We start from the raw sequence: 26,804 nt of genomic DNA on the forward strand, positions 1-26,804 counted from the left end.
TTTAGGCATTCTAGGAGGTATTTGTTTCTGTAAATTAAAGGACAGTCATCTTTTTTCATGAAAACTAATCGTGTTAATTTAGTTATTAAGAAGTTGACAAGGTTGTTAAGCTATTCATTTCAGAATTTTTAAATTAAACTTGTTTTATTTCCAGGCGCAAGAACAATAAAGCATACATCATGAACAAGGAATTCTCTATTAAGTTTAATTTAACAAGACATATTAAAATTCATACAGGAGAGAAGCTATTCAAATGTGATACATGTGAAAAGGCTTTCTCACAACAAGGTCATTTAATTGTCCATGAGAGGATCCATACCGAAGAGAAGCAATACTCTTGTGATACATGTTAAAAGACTTTCTTACAGCAATGTGAATTAACTGTCCATAAGAGGATCCATACAGGAGAGTAGCCATTCAAATGTGAACCATGTGATATAGCTTTCCTTACAAGAAGAGAGTTAACTATCCACATTCCACAAGAGGAACCATACAGGAGAGTAGCCATTCAAATGTGAACCATGTGATATAGCTTTCCTTACAAGAAGAGAGTTAACTATCCAAAAGAGGAACCATACAGGAGAGAAACCATACTCTTGTGATACAAGTAAAAAAAATCTTTTTGTAGAAATGATGAGTTAAAAGTACATATGAGGATCCATACAGGAGAAAGGCCATACTCCTGTGAATTATGCCAGAAATTTTTTTCCTTTAGTTCAACCTTGACAAATCATAAAAAATCAGCTAACCATCTTCTAAGAATACAGTTCCACCTTCTGCTTTTACCAGTTTTGTTGATTGTGGTGAAGCTGTTAAACTATATTATCCAAAAATAGAATGTCATTTGATAAGAAAGATTATTTTTCAAAAAAAATATATTGCTCTATATGAAAGTATATTACTAACTTTCTTTGGGCTCCCATTTTTAAAAGAATACCATTTTACATAAGTATTTCAAGGGATAGTAAATAATGAACTTATATTCAGTTATATCTCTTTATAGACTTGTGCTACTTATGAAATAATAATTTTTTATATTTTCAGACAAAAAATAATGAAATAAGATTTGAATCTGAAGTCAACATAAAGAGAAACAAACCACGCATAGTCTCACTTCAGAAAATTAAAGTAAGTTAGTTTTTAACAAGTACAAGGATAATTTTGTCCATAACATTGAATAAAACAATATTTGGAATATTGGTGGACACACCCAACATATAGAGTAGCTATACTAAATAAGATATGGATGTAATGAGGAGAGTTTTGATAGAGTACATCTGGAATACTTTTACCTACAAACTGACGGACACACCCTACATATAGAGTAGTTATTCTAATTAAGATATAGATGAAAGGAGATAGATTGTAAAAAAATACATCTGGAATACTTGTATCTACGTATTGATAGACGCATGGACACATCATAGATATAGTGTAGGTGTTATACTAAAGTCATAATGGAATTATTGATAATGTACTAACACAAATAATTATTCTTTGAAATTCTCCACGTCTTTTTTTAACTCAGGTGCAAGAACAAATAAAAATTTATCATGAACAAGTGTCATATCTGCAGCAAGGAATTCTCTACAAAGGGTAATTTAACAAGACATATGAGAATTCATCTTGTGATATATGTGAAAAGATATTTACAGACTTTAGCACCTTAACAAAACACAGAAGAATCCATACAGGAGAGAAGCCATACTCTTGTGATACATGTAAAAAAGCTTTCTCTCAACAAAGTCAATTAGCTGTTCATAAGAGAATCATAAGAGATACATGTGGAAAAGCTTTCTGTACAAATCATGAGTTAACTGTCCATGAGAGGATCCATACAGGAGAGAAGCCTTACTCTTGTGATACATGTAAAAAAGCTTTCCGTACAAATGCTGAATTAACTGTTCATAAAAGGATTCATACAGGAGAGAAGCCATACTCTTGTGATACATGTGAAAAAGATTTCCGAACAAATGGTGAGTTAAATCTCCATAAGAGGATCCATACAGAAGAGAAGTCATACTCTTGTGAATATTGCCTGAAATCTTACTACTCCAGTTCAGACTTGTCAAAACATAAAAAATCAGCTGAACATCTCAAGAAGTTAGAATCTACTAAGAAAGCAGTTCCACCTTCTGCTTCTAACAGTTTTGTTGATTGTGGTGAAGCTGATATTAAACTAGAAATAAAAGAAGAAGAAATTATTGATGAGGATCCTCTCTCTATCAACATGGAGGCTGAGAAAGAAAAAGACTATTTTTCTTGTGAACAAAATTCTGACGAGGATAGAATAGCAACTATAGATATTGTGGAACATAAAATTGAACTGTAATTCAACCTATTTGTAAATATTTATTAGTTTATGTAATTAAATCATAAAATTGAGATGATTTATGAAAGGAGATAGGATCATTGTGTTGATTCCATTATTTTCAGTAATCCAAGCTTAAACATAGATTTTAAGATCACATTAACCCTTTCTTTCTCTGAGCTTTTTTTGGTTGACTTTGTAAATATTTGTGTTTATTCTTATTTTAACTAAATCATGTTCGTTGTGTGGTTTGTAATATAATATAAGGTCCCAAATTTTTATACTATAAATAAACAATTGGACAATGACATTTAAAATAATATAAAAAAATTTCATCCTTGATATTTACAAGCTTCCTAAGTCAGAATTTTACTTATACAATTTTTTTCTTCCTTTCTAAATTATATTAAACATTTCACATCTTATTTATAATTTTTGTTTCATTATGTGACTTGTGTTACCTGTAAAATAATGACTATATGTTTATTTTCAGACAGAATAGAAAATGATATAAGACTGATATTATAAAGCTGAAGTTAATAGAATTGAAAGAGAAAGAAAAAGCAGGTAAGTTTTATTTTAGCAAATTAAAGTAAGTAAATATCTGTCTGTCCATATAAAAAGACTTCCTTTATAACTGAAATAATTCAGTTCTCTTTTGAAGGAATCTTTATAAAAGACTAAGTATGTTTTTTTTTGTTTGAGTACAGTACAAACCTATAATGGGAAAAGGCCACTGGAAATTTTTTTTGTATGTTTTTTTTATTTAGTACAGATAAGGTTAGGTCGTATAGGGTAAGAGTAGCACCACACCACAGGGCTAGTACAACACAGGTATATAGTTCATATAAGGTTAGGTCATATAGGGTAAGAGTAGCACCACACCACAGGGCTAGTACAACACAGGTATATAGTTCAGTAGTTAGGTATAAAGAAAAGCAAATACTCACAACCCACTGTTCAATATATTTTCTTGAACAAGGATGACAACATCCATAAAAGCGAAGCACTGAAACGGTAGGACAAACGGACATTATCACGTGTATAGTGTCAGAACTGAATAATCAGAATATAAATGTATAAGAGTCAAAGCAAAACTGTAAGTAAATTTGTTGAAAAACTGCTTGATACAGGATAATGTTTATGGACATACTTACATTTTAAGGACTTGATTATAGAGTTGCTTCGCTTATTACATTATACTTTGTTGTCCCAGGAATCAATATACCAAAAATCAGATCAATCGGATGAGTAGATCACGTAAAACTTTATTGTTGAAAAAGTAAAAAAATCAACATGTTTAAGATGGACGTACGGACATTTTGGTAATGATTATAGAGTTGCTACGCTTTCTAAATCGTACCTAACTACTAAAGGAATCACCATGCAAAATTTGAAGTCGATAGGACAATTCTAACATGCCTAAATTAACGAAAAAAGCTATCCGTTACGGACGGACGGACGTACGGACGGACCGACCCTAATTATAGAAAAGCTTCGCTTTTAAAAAGGAAGGGGGGGGGGGTGCTTATGCTCTCTAGGCAAAGATTGAATAATATTTTTGGTACACACTTCCCCCCCCCCCTTATAACACTCTTAAGCTCAGTAAAGCAAAGATAAAATAATAATGGCAAAAAATTATTATTTTCTTTTCTACTCAGAAATTATGTTAATAATTATTTATTCCAGGTGTAAGAACAAGTAATAATCCATAATGAACAAGTGTCATATCTGCTCCAAACAATTCGCTAGGAAAAGCCTTTTAAAATTACATATGAGAATCCATACAAGAGAGAAGCCATACTCTTGTGATACATGTAATAAGGCTTTCTCACAAAAGGGCCATTTAACTGTCCAAAAGAAAATCCATACTGGTGAGAAATCATACTTTTGTGATACCTGTGATAAAGTTTTTTCACATCAAGGTTCATTAACTCGTCATAAAATGATCCATACAGGAGGGAAGCCATACTCTTGTGATACATGTGAAAAAACCTTTTCAACGCAAAGTAATTTAACTGTGCATTAGAGGACCCATACAGGGGAGAAGCCATTCTCTTGTGAATTATGCCAGAAATCTTATTACGATAGTTCTAGCATGTCACACCATAATAAATCAGCTGGACATATTAAGAAGTTAGAATCTACTGAGAATCCTAAGTCAACTAACTCTTGTGAACTATCCAAGAAATCTTTTTCTTATAGGTCAAACTTGGCAATACATAATAAATCAGTTGGACATTTCAAGAAATTAGAATTAAAGAATACAATTCCACCTTCTGCTTCTACCAGTTTTGTTGATTGTGGCGCGAAGCTAATATAAAACTAGAGATAAAAGAAGAAAAAACTCTTGATGAGGATCCTCTCTCTATCATTATGGAGAATGAGAATGTTGAAGAAACTATAAAACAGGAAATAGAAAGAGAAGAAATTGAGCATAAAGATTGTATTGATATCACAGAACATAAAATTTAAATATGATGAACAATTCAGAGATGGGTTTTTAAAAGATGTAGCGTTTTTTCTCGACATTTTTTACGCTATGAATAACAAGCGCGGCATTCGCGAAATCTAAACAGAGTATACAACTTTAAAATTTAAAAATGATTATTTTAGCCATTTGTATAATGTCTAATATAGCTCTTAAAAGATATATTAATTAATATGCAGCAAAAATGGATTTCAGATGATTTGTTTTTCTTTCAAAAAGGCTCTAACAACAAAAGCGAAATAATTGTATAAATAGTTGTATACTCTGTTTAGATTTTGCGAATGCCGCGCTTGTTATTCATAGCGTAAAAAATGTCGAGAAAAAACGCGGCATCTTTTAAAAACCCATCTCAGGTTTTCTTATGTGAAATACCAAATTTTTTAAATACCCTATTATTTTTAATGTAAATATTAAAGGGAGAGTTGGGGGGGGGGGGGGTTGCCACGTTCTCTTACTCTCACATTATCAATATAAATGTTAGACTATACATTATTTGGGATAAAACTTTACTTTTAGGTTTTATTGTCAAACATTAATACCTTGCCTAAAAATCAGTGAAAGTAGCAAAACTCCCCCCCCCCCCCAACCCTTACTTTATTCTTTTTAAATCTGTATAGGTATATAATATTTTTCTACTTTTGCTGGTTATTTTAGATTATTTGGTTAAAAATACTTTTTCTATTTTGCAAATCAAAACTTTTTTTTGTAAATTTTGATTTCTTTTCAGATAATGAATGACAATGAAATGAAAGTATAATTCTTGCAGCCTTCATTTGAATACATAGCTAAGATAAATCAGGTAAATGGGATTACTTTCATTAACCATTAACAGTCGGGCCCCTTGCCGCACCTTTATCGGTCGGGGGGCAGGGGGCATACAACGCCCCCCCCCCCCTTCCCCACTATTATCTCAGCTTCTCTTAGATTTTAGAGGACTAAAAAGTGTTGTGAATGTCCCCTGTTTCATGAATTTCTGACTATTAGTGAGTCAAAGTCAATTTTCGCTTCCTTCACCCTTTTACTTAGCAACATTTGTTTTTAGGTCCTTTTTTTACATAATATCTTGCTTAAATTCTGTCATAGTGAAAAATAAAAAACTATAATGGTAAGATCAATCTCTCTCTCTTTCTAGAATACTAATAGCTTCGCCCCTAGCCTCTAGGGGCTTTGCTCCATGAGGTAATTTAAAAAAAATAAAAAATAAATTTCCGGTGCTGCCAATATTTTTTGTTAAGTAGTTTCCCCAGAATTTTTTTTTTGGGAGGGGAAATAAATCAGGTAAATGTGATTGCCCACATTAACCCTTAACCTCCCTCAAAATAGCCATAAACCGCCCCTAGACCTATGAGAAGTTGCCCTGTAAAGGAGAATCACATCGGTTCAGCGGTTAGCTAGATCCTTTTGAACAGACAGACAAACAGACATCCTTTTTTCTTTATTTTTTATACAAACTAATAGGAATGCATTTATAGTCCCCAAAGTTGTTGGTCAAAAGAATAAGAAAACGTAATTGTAAAACTTTGGGAACTAGTGCAGTGTAATAATCAGCTCAATGTCTCCTCCCAACCTGAATTTGCCGCAATAATATTTGCTTGTTCAGTTTCTGATAAAAAGTGGGAGGAGTCCGCGTTGAGCATCATGGGCGTAGATTTTGTGAGGTTTCATTATTAAACAAGAGTTAACTATTATTTTTATTTTAGATTGATAATTGAATCAATGTCAGTCAGTAACTAACATTCATAGTGAACAGAGAGAAATCCATTATAAAGATCTACTTTATATTATAAGGTATTTATATTATTTTTAAACACGATGTTTTTCTATATTTATGGTCGGGCTGTCCGTCCATAACGGTCAGCTATTTTCGTTAATTTCAACATGTTAAAATTGTCCTTTAAATTTCAAACTTGGTATGGTTATTCCTGTAGTAGTTAGCTAGCAACTGTATAATAATTACCAGAATGTCTGTACGTCCATTTAAAACATGTTGATTTTTAATCTTTTTGGCATAAAAATTTTTATGTGTTATAATTATTCTATTTATCTTACTTTTGGAATACTGATTCCTGTTACTACTAAGTACAATATTAGAAGAAAGCATCTCTATGATCAGGTTCTTATCTTGTAATTAAGCAGCTTCGCAACAAATTAACTTACAAATTTGTTTAGACTTTATATTATGCTTATTCAGTTCTGACATTCTTAATGTGTTAATGTTCATTTGTCCTACCATTTCAGAGCCGTTATGAATAATGTTGTTCTTGTTCTTTTAATTTGCTGTCAATTTCGCACCTACTCTATATATCACTTGATGTGTTGGTCTGTCTGTATTGCTCTGTTTCAAATTTTTATAAGAAATATGTCTTTCCTCAGCTTTGATCAAAGATAGATTGCAAATGCAGATTTTTCTAGGAGGTCCCAAAAGTTTTATAATTACGTTTTCTTTTTCGTTTGCTTAACAACTTTTGGGACACTAGTAAATTTTGATTGAGAGATTCATTGAGCTGAGTGTTTAATCGTTTCAACCACTAATTTTAATCTACAGAAGAGGTAAATATGTGCGTCATCATAAGGAATGTACATCAATTTATTGGCCATTGTCTTATCCCTTTAGAAACCTGGATTTTTCTGCTAGTCTGGTTTATTTAAGCTTGGCTTTTAAAGATATTGTCATGAATGTTTTTCTTCTATAATCACAATCTATTTCAAGTTCTATATGAATGTATTATTTATATACACCGCCCTAACACTTCCTGGGATGGGTCTCAAATATTAAATTCTAACTCCGCCCATTTCTTATTGTCAGAACAATTAAAGTAGGAGGAGTTGCTAAATATTATAAAAAAAAATTGTAAAAACTAAATCTGGGGAGAAGGGGGGGTAATGGTTGGGTTATTAAACGTTTTCAACCCCTGTACACGAATATAAATGTTATTTCATGTTTGTCAGCTTCGCTTTTATTAATGTTGTTATTCTTGTATATTACTTTCTTTCTACAATTTTTAATATCGAAGCTTTTTACATTTGTCTGTATATACATACATAACACTAGCTCTTATCGTGAATTTATGCATGTCAGAATTGTTCTAATGGTTCCTTTTACAGCAAGTAAAGGATCTTTAAAATTGTTACTAAAAAGGTCGTTTGTTCTTTCAAAATTATTTAGCTTGGATATGGCTTTTTTGTTTGGCCGTCGGCGTCTGTTTTTTATTGCTTTGCTTCTATGGAAGTTGTCATTCTTGTTTCATTTTGTGTTTTAATTAATAAAAATAATATTTCAGGAGATTGAAAGAGAAAATAACAGCATGTATACCTGTGATATTTGTAACAATGATTTTAAACAGAAATCTAACTTGGTTGTTCATATGAGGGTTCATACAGGAGAGAAACCATTCTCATGTGACCAATGTGGAAAGACATTTTCTCAAAATAGTCATTTGACTAAGCACAATAGAATCCATACAGGAGAGAAACCATTCTCATGTGATCAATGTGGAAAGACATTTTCTCAAAATAGTCACTTGACTCAGCACAAAAGGGCCCATTCGGGTGAGAAGCCATATTCATGTGATCAATGTGAAAAGACATTTTTTCGAAATTGTGATTTGACTAGACACAAAAGACTTCATACAGGTGAGAAGCCATACTCTTGTGATCAATGTGAAAAAGATTTTTCTCAGAAAAGTTCATTGACCTCTCACAAAAGAATTCATATCGGTGAGAAACCATACTCATGTGATCAATGTGAAAAGACATTTTTAAAAAATAGTCATTTGACTAAGCACAATAGAATCCATACAGGAGAGAAACCATTCTCATGTGATCAATGTGGAAAGACATTTTCTCAAAATAGTCACTTGACTCAGCACAAAAGGGCCCATTCGGGTGAGAAGCCATATTCATGTGATCAATGTGAAAAGACATTTTTTCGAAATTGTGATTTGACTAGACACAAAAGACTTCATACAGGTGAGAAGCCATACTCTTGTGATCAATGTGAAAAAGATTTTTCTCAGAAAAGTTCATTGACCTCTCACAAAAGAATTCATACTGGTGTGAAACCATACTCATGTGAACTTTGTGACAAACATTATATCTCTAGTTCACAGTTATCAAAACATAAAAAATCTCCTGGACATTTAGTAATGATGAATAGCTGTAATAATACAGTTCAACCTTCTGTATCTATTAGTTTAATTAAATGTGAAGAAGTTGATGTTAAAGAAGAAATTAAAGAAGAAATATTTGATGAAGATCCTCTCTCTATCCAGATGAGAGCTGACAATATTGAGGAAAATATTAAACAAGAAATAGAAGATCCTCTTTCCTGTCAACAGAATTATGAGGAAGATAGAATTGATACTATTGATATTGTTCATCATAAAATAGAAATATAAACCTTTAATTGTCATTAGATACAAATGTTTATTTAGAGAGACGAGATTAATGCTCAATTCAAATAAAAATCTAAATCTTATTTTTCACATTAAAAATCTGCATTTTATCTTTATTTTTCACATTAAAAATCTGCATTTTATCTTTATTTCAATTAATATGCGAATATTAAATTTTTTATGGTGTGTCTAAATTATAAATATACTTACTTTAAGACTCTAGGGGCTAGGTGTCGCTTCTGGTACTAGACCTTCACGTAATATACTTACTTTACACTTGGTTTTACAGGATCTCCACATTAATCCTGTCTCCATTTTATTTCAATTTTATTACTGTTAAATGTTTTTTTTTTATGTGAATGATTTTATTGTTTTTTGTATGAAGACAGATCATTAATTTATTTAATAAAATAATTGTTTAATGTAAATATATTATTTTCAGATTAATTTATAACAAATAAGAATGCACAAAGTATAGATATCAATAAGAAAGAAGTTTTCTACTAATTTTGTTTAAAAACACACAGGTTATTCTTTTTTAATAATCTTGACATGCGTATGTTGGTACATCCGTTCGAATGTTTAAGTAAGTTAACCCTCCTAGAGCCCCCCCCCCCCCCCCCCCGATCTGTAAGGGTTAACAAAAAACTTTTAACTTTGACTAGGTATAGTAGGGTTAGAAGAATGGTTCTTTTAGTTTAAAAATAGTCTAAGTGAGCCGGTCATTCATATGTCGGTATGTCCATCTTGTACACTACGACCTTCTGAATTCTGCCATTTGTATGTCCATCAGTCTGTCTAATAGGTATACGTTATGTGCAAAGTATATATTATTGTCTGTCACCCTGTAATCTTTAAAATAAACTTTGAATTGGTGAAACAGCAATGTTACAACATAAATTGAAATCTGTGCATTTTAAAAACCTGTTTCATATAATAAATATAAGGAGTCTGCATTGAGTATCATGTTTAAGTAAATAGGCGGAGATTACTATATTTTATATAAAACAAGAGTTTATAGTTTAGGTTGATAAAAGAATCATTGTCAGTCAGCAATTAACTTTCACAGTGAACAGAGAGAAATCTGCAGAGGCATAAATTCATGAAAGGTACTTTAATTTCTTATATTTTCTGTGCAAAGCAAATCTATAATATTTTTGTCCTATGAATTGGTCTATACGTACACAATACGATTACATTTGTTCTGCTTTAGCCTCTATAATACATTAATCTAATATAATAACAAATTAACATATTTACATTTAAAAACCTATTCATGTAATAATGAATAATAAACAATAATTTGCCACCAGAATATTTTTATTTAAATAGGTAACATCACAACCCTTTGAACATATTCAGTTTCTGAATAAAAGTTTTATATATAAACAGACGGACATTTGGAATTATAAAGTAGCTTCATATAATACTGAATAATCAAAATCAATTTGAAGCTAGAATCTTTATTCATTTTTAAATTACATAACAACCTTTTAACAAAAATAATTGCTTGTCCAGTTTCTGATTAAAAGTGGGAGGAGTCCGCCTTCAGTATCATATTTAAGCAAATGGGCGGAGATTTTGGAAGTTTTTATTTGTAAACAAGAGTTGACTATTGTTTATATTTAGGTTGATAATTGAATCAACGTCAGTCAACATCTAACTTTCATAGTGAACAGAGAGAAATCCATTATACAGATCTATTTTATATTATTAGGTATTTAACTGCGAAGATTGTCCCTGCGGAAATAGGGTTTTTGTGATTCATATAACAGTTAGGTACAATTTAAAAAGCTTTGCACCTCTATAATCGTTCCCAGAATGTCCGTATGTCCGTAAAAAACGGGGCGGGGCCACCGCTTCTGCCGTTTATCGCTATTTTTCGCCGCCGCCAAAAAAATTTTATTGCATTTCTCGCTGAATTAGACAATTTGGAATCATTTAGTAATTGGTTAATTAGTAACACTACCAAAAATATTTTACCCAATTATCTCTAAAATGAATTGGCTGGTATGTCGTGTTACAAGTCAATGAGTCACCACCCCCCCCCCCCCTTTCTTTATTGATGAACATAAAAATGGTGACTTTATAAACAAGTTTTTTTCTTTTATTTTAAATTTATATCGCTGTAAAATCCCTAAATTTTTTCAATAGTTTTATACATTTTATGTTTATTTGAAAATATCATTTTAACAATATTTTGTAATTTAATACATAAAAATAATTTCAGGAGATTGAGAGAGAATATACCAGCATGAATACCTGTAATGTTTGTAACAAGAATTTTACACAGAAATCTTCTTTGGTTGTTCACATGAGGGTTCATACTGGTGAGAAGCCATTTAAATGTGATCAATGTGAAAAGACATTTATTACTGTTAGTCAATTGTCTGTCCATAAAAGGAACCATACTGGTGAGGAGCCATACAAATGTGATCTATGTTTAAAAACATTCAAACAAAGTGGTAAATTGACTCTCCATGAAAGAATCCATACAGGAGAGAAACCATACTCATGTGATCAATGTGATAAGACATTCAAAACTGGTGGTGAATTGACTGTCCATAGGAGGGTTCATACTGGTGAGAAGCCATACTCATGCGATCAATGTGAAAAGACATTTTCTCAACTTAGTACTTTGACTGCACATAAAAGAATTCATACTGGTGTGAAACCATACTCATGTGAACTTTGTGACAAACATTATATCTCTAGTTCAAGTTTATCAACCCATAAAAAATCCCCTGGACATTTAAAAATGATGAAAAGCTGTAATAATACAGTTAAAACTTCTGTATCTATTAGTTTCATTGAATGTGAAGAAGCTGATGTTAAAGAAGAAATTAAAGAAGAAGAAATATTTGATGAAGATCCTCTCTCTATCCAGATGAGAGCTGACAATATTGAAGAAAATATTAAACAAGAAATAGAAGATCCTCTTTCTTGTAAACAAAATTACGATGAAGATATAATTGATACTATTGATATTGTTCATCATAAAATATAAACCTTTAATTGTCATAGGATACAAATGTTTCCTTAGAGAGACAGGATTAATGCTCAATTCAAATTAAAATCTAAATTTTTTTCACCTTAAAAATCTAAATTTTATCTTTATTTGTTGCAATGTTTTATTCATTTTTCAACATCTAAAGCTATTTTGTTTATTTCAATTGATATGTGAATATTTAATTTTTCTTTGTTGTTTCTAAATTCTAAATATATTTACTTTACACTTGGTTTTACAGGATCTCCACATTAAATCTGTCTCCATTTTATTTCATTAGCAACTAGCTGTTTAAATGACTTTTTTACGTTAATGATATTATTGTTGTTCAGTATAAAGACAAATTATTGATTTGTTAATTTATCTTGTAATGTAAATATATTATTTTCAGATTAATTTATAACAAATAAAAATGCACAGGCTATAGATATCAATAAGAAAGAAGTTTTCTACTATTTTTGTTTACAAACACACAGGTTATTCTTATTTAATAATCCTGACATGCGTATGTTGGTACGTAGTATAGATATCAATAAGAAAGAAGTTTTCTACTAATTTTGTTTACAAACACACAGGTTATTCTTTTTATTACTAAATATTTCTATAATTAGGGTCAGTCAGTCTGTACCTCCGCCCGTCCATCTGTATGGTAAACTCTTTAATATAGACATGTTAGAATTGTTCTTTTTAACTTTGCTGGATGATTGCTATAAAGGTTAGGTAAGATTCAGGAATATAATCTATAATCGTTACAAGAAAGTCCCTGCTTCCATTGAAAAATTGCTGAGTTTTAATTTTTGATAACAAATTTTTGTATAATTTTTTTATGTATTCTTTTTGGAAGGACAACAAATTACATTGTTGATTACCCCTAATTTATTTGTGACGGGTTATAACCCGTAGTTTAGGTGTGAAATTGTACCTTATTTGTAAAAACCCATGGTACGAAGCGTCAGCCAATTTTTTTATTTTTGATTCTTTATTTGTCTTTATCATTTACATACAAAAATTACATTTAAAGTTTATCAATATTATTTTAAAAGTCATTCTCAAGACTCAAAAAATCATGGATAAAAATTATTTATGTACACATATATTAAAGAATATCATATCAAAATTACATTGGTTATAAGAAAAGATTTTTTCATACTGTGACATTCCCTTTGTTCAGTCATGATTTACGTCTTCATAAAATAATAATGGTTCACATTTAAGATGTGATTAGCAGACTGAATAAGTAAGAGAGGGGCATGGACAGTTTTATTAACACTGTTAGGTACATGGGTCGCCAGAGGATGACTGGTCCCTTACCTTGTTATTGCCTCTTTAATTTAAGTCAGACATCCTGTGGTATTCCCTGAGCCCAGTCATCAATAAAGCCTTAAAGAAATAGTGTATCACATATAGGATGTGCTTGGCAGACTGAATTAAGATGAGTGGGGCAAGGACAGGTATTCTGATAGTATACAGCTCTGACCCTGTTAGGTTTAAGAGTCGCCAGAGGATTAATGAAGGATCATTATCGACTGGTCCCTTACCTAGGTATTTACCCTAGAGCTGAATAACAGACAGAGTAGGAATAAAATTTATCCAGGGTCAAATTGAATTGTTGTTAATTTTTCATATCCTAGTTTATACTTTTTGCTCTTAAGCAAAAATTTCCTTTGAAAGGAAATAAATTCAAGTAGATTTGAGTTTAATGGAAGCTTTTTTTTCAGTCTTGACTGAAAGATGAAATATAACACAAGTATAATTTCAATATTTAAAACGGTTATCATATTACTTGTGAGCGTTTTTGGAACTCCTACTAACAGCCAGCTTGCGTCAAAATTGAGTTGAATATTATGTAGAAAGTCTGAGAAGTAGTTGGTTGTAATATCAGTTGTGACAGGACAGTCCAGATAAAAGTGCTGGGCAGTTTCTTTGGGTGCGGGTAGATTCCGGTCTAGTATACAAAGTGTACACTCTGGAGACTCTGGCCTAAAATTAGCGATATTAGCATTAAAATAGTTATAATTGTTTATAGATTTAAACGAGAATTCTCGTATATTTATTGGAATAAAGGACAAAGTCCATACTTTCTGCCATTTGCGCTCTCTCTTTATGTCAAATTCTCTGATTTTCGCCCAGTTATACCTATTTAAATAAGACTTACACTTTTCTATCCTCTGATCATCATTTGATAAGAAGTAACGAAAATGTTTTGACTTTACTTTTGGCTTTAAAAATAGTGAACTAATTTTAGTTTGGGGTTTAGAAAGTTTACACCTATATATAGCAATATTGTGTTGAACAAATCCCCTAAGTCTCAAATATTCCATGTAATTGAAATTGACCTTTGATTTGATGTTAAAGTTTCTATAATCTAGACATAAATTATCAGTATTTAGAAGGTCTCCAAAACAAATTGACTTTATATCATTCTCATATCGTACCCATGTTGTTTCTGTAAAAATAGCCCTGCTTACAATTTGTTTTTCACTATTACAAAAAAAAATATTTTTAAAAATTCTCATGTCTTTTATGTTGTCATGGTTTAACCAAAATGAATTTGAAAATATTATATATGATTCAATAATTCTAGATAAAATAGGATTTATATTCTTATCTAATTTTTCATTGAAATAAAATGGATCATTTGCTTGACATCTCGTATTTTTTATTTCTAAAGACCAAGTATCTACTATAGATAAAGATTTTTTATACATTAAAATATCTAAAGAGCGTAAAAAATCTATTACTTTTGGTATTCCTAAACCTCCATTTTCAACACTTGAAAAGATTTTACATTTTGCAATTGGTCTACTTTGACTTAAAAAAGAAATAATGATATTTTCGATTTGTGAAATTATTTCTTCAGAAGGAAAGACAACTGCTCCTACATAATTCAGTAACGGTAACATGAATCCCTTAATAATTGCAATTTTTCCAGGTGTAGTAAGGTAGAAAAGTGCCCAAAAATTTATAACTTTTGACATTTTAGTGACAATTTTGTTCCAATTATCTTGCATATTAGACAGTTTTGAATCAAAATGTAAACCTAAAATATCAAAATCATCAACCAATTCAATACCAATTAAATCCAATTCAAGAAAAAAATCATTTGATGGCTTCCTACCTATAATACAAATTTTAGTTTTGTTAACATTGGTTCTTAAATTAGAAACTTGAGCAAAGTAGGTAAGAATTTGAAAAATAGTTCTTAAAGCAATGGCTGTAGGAGTAAATGCAACATTACAATCATCGGCAAATGCTGATTCAGGGTCTGGCTGTGTATCTGTGTCGGTCAATTTAAAAGGTATAGCTCTTGGTATTGCAATTTCATTGTTAATTGAAATAGTAAGTAATAAAGGGGTTAGGGCAATTTTAAATATGTTAGGACTTGGCCTATCACCTTGCATATAACCAACTTTCATTGGAAAGTTAGGTGTTATTCCAGTATCGGTCAGAATGTGGGCAAATCTATCATTCATGCATGTTAAAATCATATTTATCATATTTGGGCCAAAATTCATAAATTCCAATACATCTCTTAAATATCCATGTCCAATACAGTCAAAGGCTGAGTGAAAATCAATTAAAGCAATTGCTAGAGACGAGTTGGAAGCTAAAGTTTTAGAAATTAGTTCATAAATTTGAATCAAATTTTCCTGAATAGTGTATTTAGAAGAATAAGCTTTTTGAGATCTGATATTTATTTTGTCAATTACTTTTTTTAACCTATTGTCAATAACCCCAGAGAAAATTTTGTACACAGTAGACAAACAAAAAATTGTCCTCCAAGATTTAATTTTTGAAAGGTCAGAATTTTTTTTGGCTATAAGTCTAATTTTACCACATCTTAGCATGCCTCTTAACTGTTTTTTATTAATCATTTCTTTAAAGCCTCTCAGTAAAGGTAAGCTTAAAATGTCCCAAAACTTAACCAACATTCTATAAGGAATACCATCTGGTCCTACACTAGAATTTAAATTAGCAGAACAAAGTGACTCTTTTAATTCATTAATAGAAATGTCTGCCTCTAATTTTTCTCTATCTGTGTTATTTAATTTATGTTCTAATATTTTTGGGTGATTTACATTATTGCCTAAAAAATCAAAGAGAGAAGAATTGGAAATAAAGGCTGTGCCAAATTTATTTTTAAAGTGATTTGATAAAAACTCATTCCTTTCATTCTCACATGTAAAAGATTCACCTAAGTCATTCTTAATTTGTGAGATAGAGTCAGCTTTTTTTGAATTTTTTAGCAAACTACTAAATGCTTTTGAGGCCTTTTCTGCATTTAAAATGTGGAAATACCCAGAAGTCTCTAACCTACGATAATTTTCTTCATCTTCCATTTTACTCAGACTGTTTTCAATATCAATGATTTTATTAAGTACAGTTTCATCTGTGACATTTCCACACTTCAACGCGTTTAATGACTTTGACAAATCTTTTTGTATTTTTCTACTGCTCTTAAGAAAGTTTGATTGAAAGCTTATTATAGAATTTTTAATACAATTTAATAAAACTTCAAGGAAAGCATCATGACTAATATTTAAAGGCATTTCATACAATTCATTTAAAGGAGGAAGTAAATCAAAGAGATAATTTATAGCCCTATCTTTTTGTTCAATCCAGAACAATATTAGCCTATCATTTTTAAATTCTGTCAAACTTAGGTCATTCTTTAATCTAAATGCTAAACTTATCTGAGAAATAATGTCTTGTAGATGTAGCTTGTTAGGAACTTCACAATGTTGTAGAACCAGCTCGTATACATGGATTTTCACACCCTCAGTAAGACCATCAATATCTAATAAAGAAGAATTTATAGTACATTCACGTTTTGAAATATTTTGATATGTATTGAAAACCAATTGTTTGTGGTCAAAGAGGGAAGCTTTTAATGGCTCATAATTGCAAGAGCTAAAAGTATTTGCAAGCTGCGGACTCAGTAGAATATGATCGATTCTACTTCTGTTTGTCTTAGTTTTTGAGAAAGGAACATAACTAAATTCTAATTTAGTCGGATGAAGCAATCTAAATAAATCTACACAAAAATTTTCCTCTATCCACAAGGAAAGCTCTTTACAATGTTCTAAATTTGGCAATGAATTTGTATTTATCAAGTCTAAGTGTACGAGACCTTGTTCTGGTTGTATAGTTGTAGGTATTGCATTCAAATCCCCTGCGATAATGTAAAATGTATTTCCAATGCTCAATATTTTATCCCTTAACTGTCTAAAGAAATATTTGTTGTTATTTTGAGTTGGCCCATAGCATGATATCAATGAAATTCTACATTCATTTATTTTTAAATCCAAAATTAAAACATTTTCATCAATGGAACTAAAGCTTTTAATTATTTCATATTTCAAAGTTTGTTTGATTAAAATCGCTACACCCCTCTCCCCCTTTGAACTATTGCAATAAGATTTATAGCTGCCAGCCATATTAAAACACACTTCTTTGCTGAAAATACTTTCTTTATTATTTAATCTAATATCCTGAACGAACAGTATATCAGGTTTAGTTTTAAGCATTGCATTAATTTTAAGTTTAAACTTGTTTATTGATGCTTTACCTACATTGTAAGTGCTTATATTGATTGAGTTGCAATTAAGAGAACTAAAATAAATATCTTTAAGTAAAGAAACATCTTGTGTTGAATTAACATTTTGAATATAAATCTTTTCAATGAAACTTAAATTATTCATTAAACATTACTTTATAATTCTTAATAAAAGATGAGCAAGTAACTAAATAAAAATTAACTGAATTTAATCTGTTGTAGATAAGACTAAACCTTGTATGTTTGTTAGAAGATGTTTCAAAGTAGGGGTTTGAATGCATAATAATTAGTAGGGGGGTAGAGAAAAAGAGGGGATAAATTGTTTGAAAAACTGGAATTTTAATTTTATTACAACTTCTGTTAAATATATGAATATTGAATCTTACTAAGTTAATTATATGATTTCGGAACAAAAAAAAAACAACAAAGTATACTAAAACTATATAAACCATAGCAAAAACAAAAATATTCAATTGAAATAATGTTATTTTTTAAAGCTTGAAATATTCAGAATAGCATGGCTGTTGCTTGAATTGTGAAACTAGTTTAGAATCTGCTGGTACTTTAACATTTTGGAGATGTATCCATGGTTTATTATAATCTTTTTCACGATAGGAAATAAATAAAGATTTACCAGTTTCAGTATTGGGTCTAATAAGAATATGTTTGTCTGTCAGGTCAATTTTCTCATTCTTATAGTTTGATAGTTGAGCACGTATTTTTGTAATATCGTCAACAATTGATTTAGGCCAATGAAAAGGGGTTTTTAGACCAATTTTACTTACTTCTTTAACTACCATTGCCCTATCTTCCTTACTTTTAGTCTTAACAATAAAAGGAATGGTGTTTTTACCATTACGCAAAGTTGTTTGTTTAGCAAGTGGTATGATCTGTGCTTTAGCGATGATATCTTTCAATTCAGCAATTTCTTCCAGAGATTCCTTAGCCTTTTTAACTATTTCCCCGTGCTCTTTTAGATTTGCCCCAAAGTCCAAGTCAATAATCTTACATTGAGTAGCTGTTGCCTTTAAGTCTTCACAGCACTTTTTATAGGCAACCGAAGTTTCAACAGAGTTTACTAAATTCCCACATACTACATTTTTAGTCAAGGTTGCCTTAGTAGAGTCAGCTGCTTTTTCTAGCCCCCCAACCTTTCTAGCTAGAAGCATAAGCAATTCTGCTGTATCATTCAAAATAGGCGACAGTTTGCTAACTAAACTTTTCGCTGTTTCTTGGTCAGACCCCATATTTTCTGCTTTTTTTTCTAAACATTCCATGGTAGATGTTACATTTTGCCAATTTATCATAGCTCTTTCAACAATGTCACTAGGAGGTTGAATATCGCTATCACTTCCCTCTCTAATCCTTTTTGAATTAGCCCTAGGCCTAAAAGTTCCATTTTTAACAATTTCAGAAAAGGTGTTTTGTTCCATGACTTATTGCAAAAAAAGACAAAAATCAAGATAAAGGGTATATAGATAGATTAATATAATATAATAATAAAAAAAAACTTATCTAGAAAACTTGATGATGTTGTTGGTTTGTAGAAACACTAAGCTTGTACAGGACACAACAGGTTTTCTGGCGGTCAAACACAACTCACACTTTGAAAGCAGGAGCTCAGTATTGACGTCTTAACGACAAGAAGGGTTGAAACCAACTGACAAGAAGGGTTGAAACCAACTGCAAGAAGGGTTGAAACCAACTGACAAGAAGGGTTGAAACCAACTGAGAAGGGTTGAAACCAACTGATGGTCTAGTTTGGGGGAGGGGGGATAAAAATCTAATATAATTCCAAACATTACAGTGTGCTTTTATAGGGTAGGGGGGAGTATTACTCCTTAACAAACTTAAGAAAAAACAATAAAAGTAAGTTTCTTCATTAAAATAGACCAAAAAGGCTTATAAATCCCAGTTCCGCAGGGTTTTCTTACCTATTCTAATTAAATAAAATTAAATAACTTAGATTTTTTCAATTAGAAGTAGTACCTATTGGACTTATTCACCAAGTTTCAAGCTCAAGATTCAGTCCATTTTACTCACAGTTTACGAGCTCCCGGCACCTAGCACCCCCCCCCCCCCCTCCCCCCCCCCTATATTTGTTGCAAAGTTCCTAAAATACGGTGTTGCTGCATAAGACCTAATTCTACAAAAAAAATTCTAAATTACAATAGAACTAATCCTACAAAAGACCTAATGACAGCATCCATAAATCGGGAGGTCCTAACCCTGCCGGGCTTCTTAATATTACCTAACCCAACTTAAGAATGTAGGTAGGGTGGGTTAGGTCTTTATTTATTCTATATCTTTTTTTCATAAAGATAAACAATAATTTCCCGCCAGAATAAGTTTCTGATGAGGTATTAGTAGGAGGAGTCCGCGTTGAGCATCATTATTAAGTAAATGGGCGGAGATTTGGTTTAGTTAAATATTTATAAACATGAGTTAAAATATTGTTTATATTTTAGGTTGATAATTGTATTATTGTCAGTCAGCAGCTAACATTCACAGTGAACAGAGAAGAATCCACAGAGGAATTTTGATTGTGGAATAAACTCGTGAAAGGTACTTTATTTTCTTAGGTATTGTATGTGCCCATTTGTTTACATTTGTCCTGTTGGAGATGCTACATTATATTAATTCATACATATATTAGGACAAAGTGGGTCATTTTTCTCGTATTTTTTGTAAAGAACGGTGATTTAAGATTTCAAAAAGGAATAGAGGGAAAAAATTGGGCATGGCAGATGCTTTAATGGAGTATAATATGTATTTTTTTTAAATTGCGGCCGAACCGCCGCTCCTGCAGAAAACCGCCAAATTTTGAATGATTTGAGACAAATTTTATTTTCCTTTAAAAATTTTCACCTGACACTTAAATCCAAAAACTAAAAGTGTTCAGAGCAAATAACAGGTCAACTTAATGATAGGTTCGTCTTTAAATAATTCAAATTTGTGTAATTTAGCGAGAAAAAGCATAACAATTGGCGAAATTTACCGGTTTTGGCGGCAGTTTTATATTGTACCATATTAAAGCAACTGTCATGCCAAATTTTTAGAGTTCTACTCTTGTTTTAAAGTCTTAAATAAAACACACACCTTTCTGGAAAATACGCGAGAAAAAAATGACTCCCTTTGTCCTGTTTATTAACAAATTTATATCTATACATTATGTAAATTTAAATAATGTAATAATCAATTATAAATAATAATTTACCGTTAGAATCTTTTTTAAATAACACCACAAAATTGTCCAGTTTCTGATTAAAAGTGGGAGGAGTCCGCGTTGAGCATCATATTTATGTAAATGGGCGGAGATTTTTGCTGTTCTATTAATAAACAAGGGTTAACTATTGTTTATGATTTAGGTTGATAATTGTATCATTGTCAGTCAGTAACTAATATTCATAGTGAACAGAGAGAAATCCATTAAACAGATCTACTTTATATTATAAGGTATTTATATATTTTTGTATGTCATTACTCAAGTTTCATTCTCTTATGCTATTCAATGCTGATGTTTAAAAGCGAAGCTTTTCTATAATTGAGGTCGGTCCGTCCGTACCTCTGTCCGGAATGGTAAGCTCTTTTCATTATTTTAGTCATGTTAGAATTGTCCTTTCAATCTCAACCTTGGTATGGTTATTCCTGTAGTAGTTAGGTACGATTCAGAAAGCGTAGCAATTATATAGGTATAATCATTAAAAAAATTATGTGTTATAATTATCCTATTCATCATATTTTTGGAATACTGATTCCTATTACAATAAGGTACAGGATTATAAGAAATCATCTCCATAATCAAGTTCTAAAAATGTAGACATGACCTTAATTAAGCAGTTTTGCAACAAATTTAATTTTCTTTAGACATATACATTATATTCTGATTATTCAGTTCTGACACACGTGTTAATTTTTGTTTGTCCTACCATTTCATAGTTATGCCGTTATATATGTTGTCATTCATCTTTTGGAAATAATTCGCACCTATTCTATTTATCACTTGATGTGTTGGTCTGTCTGTACTGCTCTGTTTCAAATTTTTATAAGAAATATGCCTTTCCCACCTTTTATCAAAGATAGATTGCAGATTTTTCTCAGTGGTCCTCAAAGTTTTATAATAAAGTTTTATTATTTTTATTATTAGTTTGCTTAACAACATTGGGGACACTAGTAAATTTTTTATTTAGCTCTATGACAACAACTTAAATATGACTTTTACAATTTGTATTTCTTGTCTGACCGCCTGTTTTTCTTGCTTTGCTTCTATGGAAGTTGTCATCCTAGTTTCAGTTTTACGTGAATGTTGTATTTATTTGAAAATGTTGGAAAAACTGTATTTTACGTTTTTATCAATAAAAATAATATTTTAGGAGATTGAGAGAGGATATACCAGCATGAATACCTGTGATACTTGTAAAAAGAATTTTACATGCAAATCTGCTTTGGTTTTTCATATGAGGATTCATACAGGAGAGAAACCATTCTCATGTGATCAATGTGAAAAGACATTTTCTAGTAATAGCGTTTTGACTGTACATAAAAGAGTCCATACAGGTGAGAGGCCTTTCTCATGTGATCAATGTGAAAAGTCATTTACACGTAGTAGTCACTTGACTCAGCACAAAAGATTTCATACGGGTGAGAAACCATACTCATGTGATCAATGTGAAAAGACTTTCTTTAATAATAGTACATTGACTGTACATAAAAGGATTCATTCTGGCGAGAAGCCATACTCATGTGATCAATGTGAAAAGGCATTTTCTAAAAATAGTGATTTGAGTAGACACAAAAGGATCCATACAGGTGAGAAGCCATACTCATGTGATCAATGTGAAAAGACATTCAGACAAAGTAGTGAATTGACTAACCACAAAAGAATCCATACTAGGGATAAAACATACTCATGTGATCAATGTGAAAAGACCTTTAACAGAAGTAGTTGTTTGACTGAACACAAAAGAGTTCATACTGGAGAGAAACCATACTCATGTAAACTATGTGCCAAACATTATGCCTCTAGTTCAGAGTTATTAAAACACAAAAAATCTGTTAAACATTTAGTAATGATGAAAAACTGTAATTATACAGTTCCAACTTCTGTAACTATTAGTTTCATTAAATGTGAAGAAGTTGATGTTAAAGAAGAAATTAAAGAAGAAGAAATATTTGATGAAGATCCTCTCTCTATCCAGACGAGAGCTGACAATATTGAAGAAAATATCAAACAAGAAATAGAAGATCCTCTTTCTTGTGAACAGAACTATGATGAAGATAGAATTGATACTATTGATATTGTTCATCATAAAATATAAACATTTAATTGTCATAGGATTCAAATGTTCATTTAGAAAGACAGGATTAATACTCAATTCAAATAAAAATCTAAATCTTTTTTTTTCACATTAAAAATCTGCATTTTATCTTATTTGTTGCAATTTGTAATTCATTTATAAGTATGTAGCTAAAGTGTTTATTTCAATTAATATGCAAATATTAAATTTTTTTATAGTGTGTCTATATACTTACTTTACACTTTTACAGGATTTCCACATTAATCATGTCTCCATTTTATTTCAATTACATTACTGTTAAATGTTTTTCTTTATGTGAATTAGTTTATTGTTTTTTTTTGTATAAAGACAGATCATTTATTTGTTTATTTATCTTGTAGTGTAAATAAAACAATTGTCTAATGTAAATATATTATTTTCAGATTATTTTATAAACAAATAAAAATGGACTGCGTGTAGATGTCAATAAGAAAGAAGTTTTCTACTAATTTTGTTTACAAACACACACAGGTTATTAACTTTTTTATAATCCTGACAATCTTATGTCGGTACATCAATCCGTCAGTCTAAGTAAGTAAGACAAAAAAACTCTTAACTTTGAGTAGGTATAGTAGGGTTAGAAGAATGGTTCTTTTAGTTTAAAAATACTCTAAGTGAGCCGGTCATTCATATGTCGGTATGTCCTTCCGTGATTACAGTTTAGGATAGCCACAAGAATTTATTTTACATTTATAAAATCATTCAGTAGGAGGAGTCTGCGTTAAGTATCATTTTTAAGCAAATAGGCGAAGATTACTCTATGTTATATAAAACAAGAGTTTATAGTTTAGGTTGATTATAGAATATAGAATCATTGTCAGTCAGAAAATAACTTTCACAGTGAACAGAGAGAAATCCGCAGAGGCATAAACTCATGAAAGGTAATTTAATATCTTATATTTTATGTGCAAAGCAAATCTATAACATTTTTGTCCTTTGCATTGGTCTGTACATACAATAAGATTACATTTGTTCTGGTTTAGCTCTATAATACATTAAACTAATATAATAAAATATTTACATTTAAAAACCTACTCATGTAATAATGAATAATAAACAATAATTTGCCGCCAGAATTTTTGTTTAAATAATATCACCACCCTTTAACAAAAGTATTTACTTGTCCAGTTTCTGATTAAAAGTGGGAGGAATCCGGGCATTGAGCATCATATAATATTTAAGTAAATGGGTGGAGATTTTGTTTAGCTTTAATTATAATCTATTGTTTATGATTTAGGTTGATAATAGAATCAACGATAGTCAGCAACTAACTTTCAATGTGAACAGAGAGAAATCTATTTTACAAATCTACTTTATATTATAAGGTATTTTTATGTCATTACTCCAGACTCATTCTCTTATGCTACAATTCTGGTATTTAAAAGCGAAGATTTTCTATAAATAAGTTTGGTTCGGCCGTACCTCTATGTGGAATGGTAAGCTCTTTTCATTATTTTAGTCATGTTATAATTGTTCTTTCAATTTCAAACTTGGTATGGTGATTCTTGTAGTAGTTAGGTACGATTCAGAAAGCGTAGCAACTATATATAATCATTTAAAAAATTGTATGTGTTATAATTATCGGATTTTTGGAATACCGATTCCTTTTACAACTAAGTACAATGTTAGAAGGAAGCATCTCTATAATCAAGTTCTTATCTTGTAATTGAGCAGCTTTGCAACAAATTTAATTACAATTTTGTTTAGACTTTATATTATGCTTATACACTTATATTCGGCTTATTCAGTTCTGATGTCCATTATGTATTAACATTTTTCCTATCATTACAGAGACTCAACTTTATGAATGATGTCATTCTTGTTTTATTGATGTTTGTAAAAATTTGCTGTCAATTTCCTAATTTTGTACCTATTCTATATATCACTTGATGTGTTGGTCTGTCTGTACTACACTGTTTTAATTTTTTTATAAGAAATATGCCTTTCCTCAGCTTTTATCAAAGAAAATTGCACATTTTTCTCAGAGAGAAAGAGGACAATGAGTTGTTTTATTACAATGGTCCCTAAAATTTTATAATAATGTTTTCTTATTCGTTTGCTTAACAACTTTGGGGACACCCGGACACTAGTGAATTTTGATTAGTTGATTCCTTAAAATGAGTGTTCAATCGTTTAAAAACTAATTTTAATCTACAGAAGGTGTAATTATGTGTATCATCATAAGGAATGCTTATCAATTTTATTGGCCATTGTCTTATCCCTTTAGATCCCTGGTTTTTCTAGTAGTCTAGTTTATTTGGACTTAATAGATATTGTCATGAATGTTTTTCTTCTATAATAACAATTTAATTTTATTCTATAATAACAATTTATTTCCAATTCTATGTGAATGTATTATTTATATTTACCGCTCTAACTCATATACGTCCTGGTATGGGGGTAAAGGGGTGCTTACCCCAAACTTTGAAATCCCCTGTCTCAAATTTAAAATTCTAACTCCGCCCATTTCTCATTAATTTATAACCATTATAGTAGGAGGAGTTGCTAAATATTCTTTTATCATAAAACCATATCAATCTCTGTATAACTACTGTCATTATATGTTTCAGCTCTGCTTTAATAAAAGTTGCCATCCTTATTTATTATTTATTAATTTCTTTCTATAATTCTTAATAGCGAAGCTTTTTTAACATTTGTCTGTATGTCTATAACTGATAGCTCTTGTCATTATTTTAGTCATATCAGAATTGTAAAGAAAGGGATCTGTACCCACTATTGTTCCAAGAAAGGCTTTTTGCACTTATAAACATTTAGTTATTTAGTTGACAACAATTTTTATATAATGTAATCATTAGATTTATTTTATTTTTGTTTTAGTTTTGCTTCCATAAAACTTGTCATCCTTTATTTCACCTTTTTTATCTTGACTTTATGTAAACAATTTTTTACCTACAAATATCTGCACAACAATATTTTATGTTCTGATACTAATCCATAAAAATATTTCAGGAGATTGAGATAAGATATACCATCATGAATACCTGTGATATTTGTAAAAAGAATTTTACACAGAAATCTCACTTGGTTGTTCATAAGAGGGTACATACTGGCGAGAAACCATATTCCTGTGATCAATGTGAAAAGACCTTTGCAACTAGTGGTAACTTGACTATTCATAAAATGATTCATACTGATGAGAAGCCATTCTCATGTGATCAATGTGAAAAGACTTTCTCTAATCATAGTAATTTGAATAAACACAAAAGAATTCATACAGGAGAAAAGCCGTACTCATGTGATAAATGTGAAAAGACATTTACAACTAGTAGTAATTTGACTAACCACAAAAGAATTCATACCGGCGAGAAGCCATATTCTTGTGATCAATGTGAAAAGACATCATCTAGTAGTAATTTGACTCGACACAAAAGATTCCATACTGATGATAAACCATTCTCTTGGGATCAATGTGGCATTTTTTCAAATTAGTGATTTGACTCTCCATAAAAGACTACATACTGGTGAAAAGCCATACTCATGTGATCAATGTAAAAAGACATTTTCTCAAATTAGTAATTTGACTGTACATAAAAGGAACCATGCAGGTGAGAAGCCCTTCTCATGTGATCAATGTAAAAAGACATTTACATTTGGCGGTGACTTGACTAAACACAAACGGATCCATACTGATGAGAAACCATTCTCATGTAAACTTTGTGACAAACATTACAACTTTAATTCCTTGTT

At 30.6% G+C, this 26,804-nt stretch overlaps 1 protein-coding gene and 1 long non-coding RNA gene across 2 annotated transcripts; both read left to right on the top strand.

Annotated features, from left to right (window-relative positions):
* The first annotated feature begins 4,687 nt into the window (after nt 1–4,687).
* On the top strand, nt 4,688–12,457 carry LOC145312662 (uncharacterized). Its single transcript, XM_080151923.1, has 4 exons — nt 4,688–4,757; nt 6,403–6,455; nt 8,084–9,175; nt 11,427–12,457. Exons 1-4 carry the CDS (start codon nt 4,688–4,690, stop codon nt 12,201–12,203), a joined length of 1,992 nt encoding a protein of 663 aa, XP_080008049.1. The 3' UTR covers nt 12,204–12,457.
* Nucleotides 12,458–20,226: 7,769 nt separating this feature from the next.
* Nucleotides 20,227–23,276, top strand: LOC145312301 (uncharacterized). Its single transcript, XR_013876992.1, has 3 exons — nt 20,227–20,325; nt 21,129–21,216; nt 22,134–23,276. It is a non-coding gene; the product is annotated as an uncharacterized LOC145312301 (long non-coding RNA).
* Nucleotides 23,277–26,804: the final 3,528 nt, after the last annotated feature.

Source organism: Acartia tonsa, chromosome 2 (assembly GCF_053477335.1).
Source record: "Acartia tonsa isolate MP-2025a chromosome 2, ASM5347733v1, whole genome shotgun sequence".
Classification (NCBI taxonomy): domain Eukaryota; kingdom Metazoa; phylum Arthropoda; class Copepoda; order Calanoida; family Acartiidae; genus Acartia; species Acartia tonsa.

What these genes read in the sequence shown, in the direction of transcription:
- LOC145312662 (XM_080151923.1), top strand. Translation starts at nt 4,688, where the DNA reads ATGGAGAATGAGAATGTTGAAGAAACTATAAAACAGGAAATAGAAAGA. An exon ending in AGAAATTGAGCATAAAGATT is followed by an intron (nt 4,758 to 6,402) that starts GTATTGATATCA and finishes TTGCTTGTTCAG; the next exon opens with TTTCTGATAAAAAGTGGGAG. An exon ending in GAATTGATACTATTGATATT is followed by an intron (nt 9,176 to 11,426) that starts GTTCATCATAAA and finishes AAATAATTTCAG; the next exon opens with GAGATTGAGAGAGAATATAC.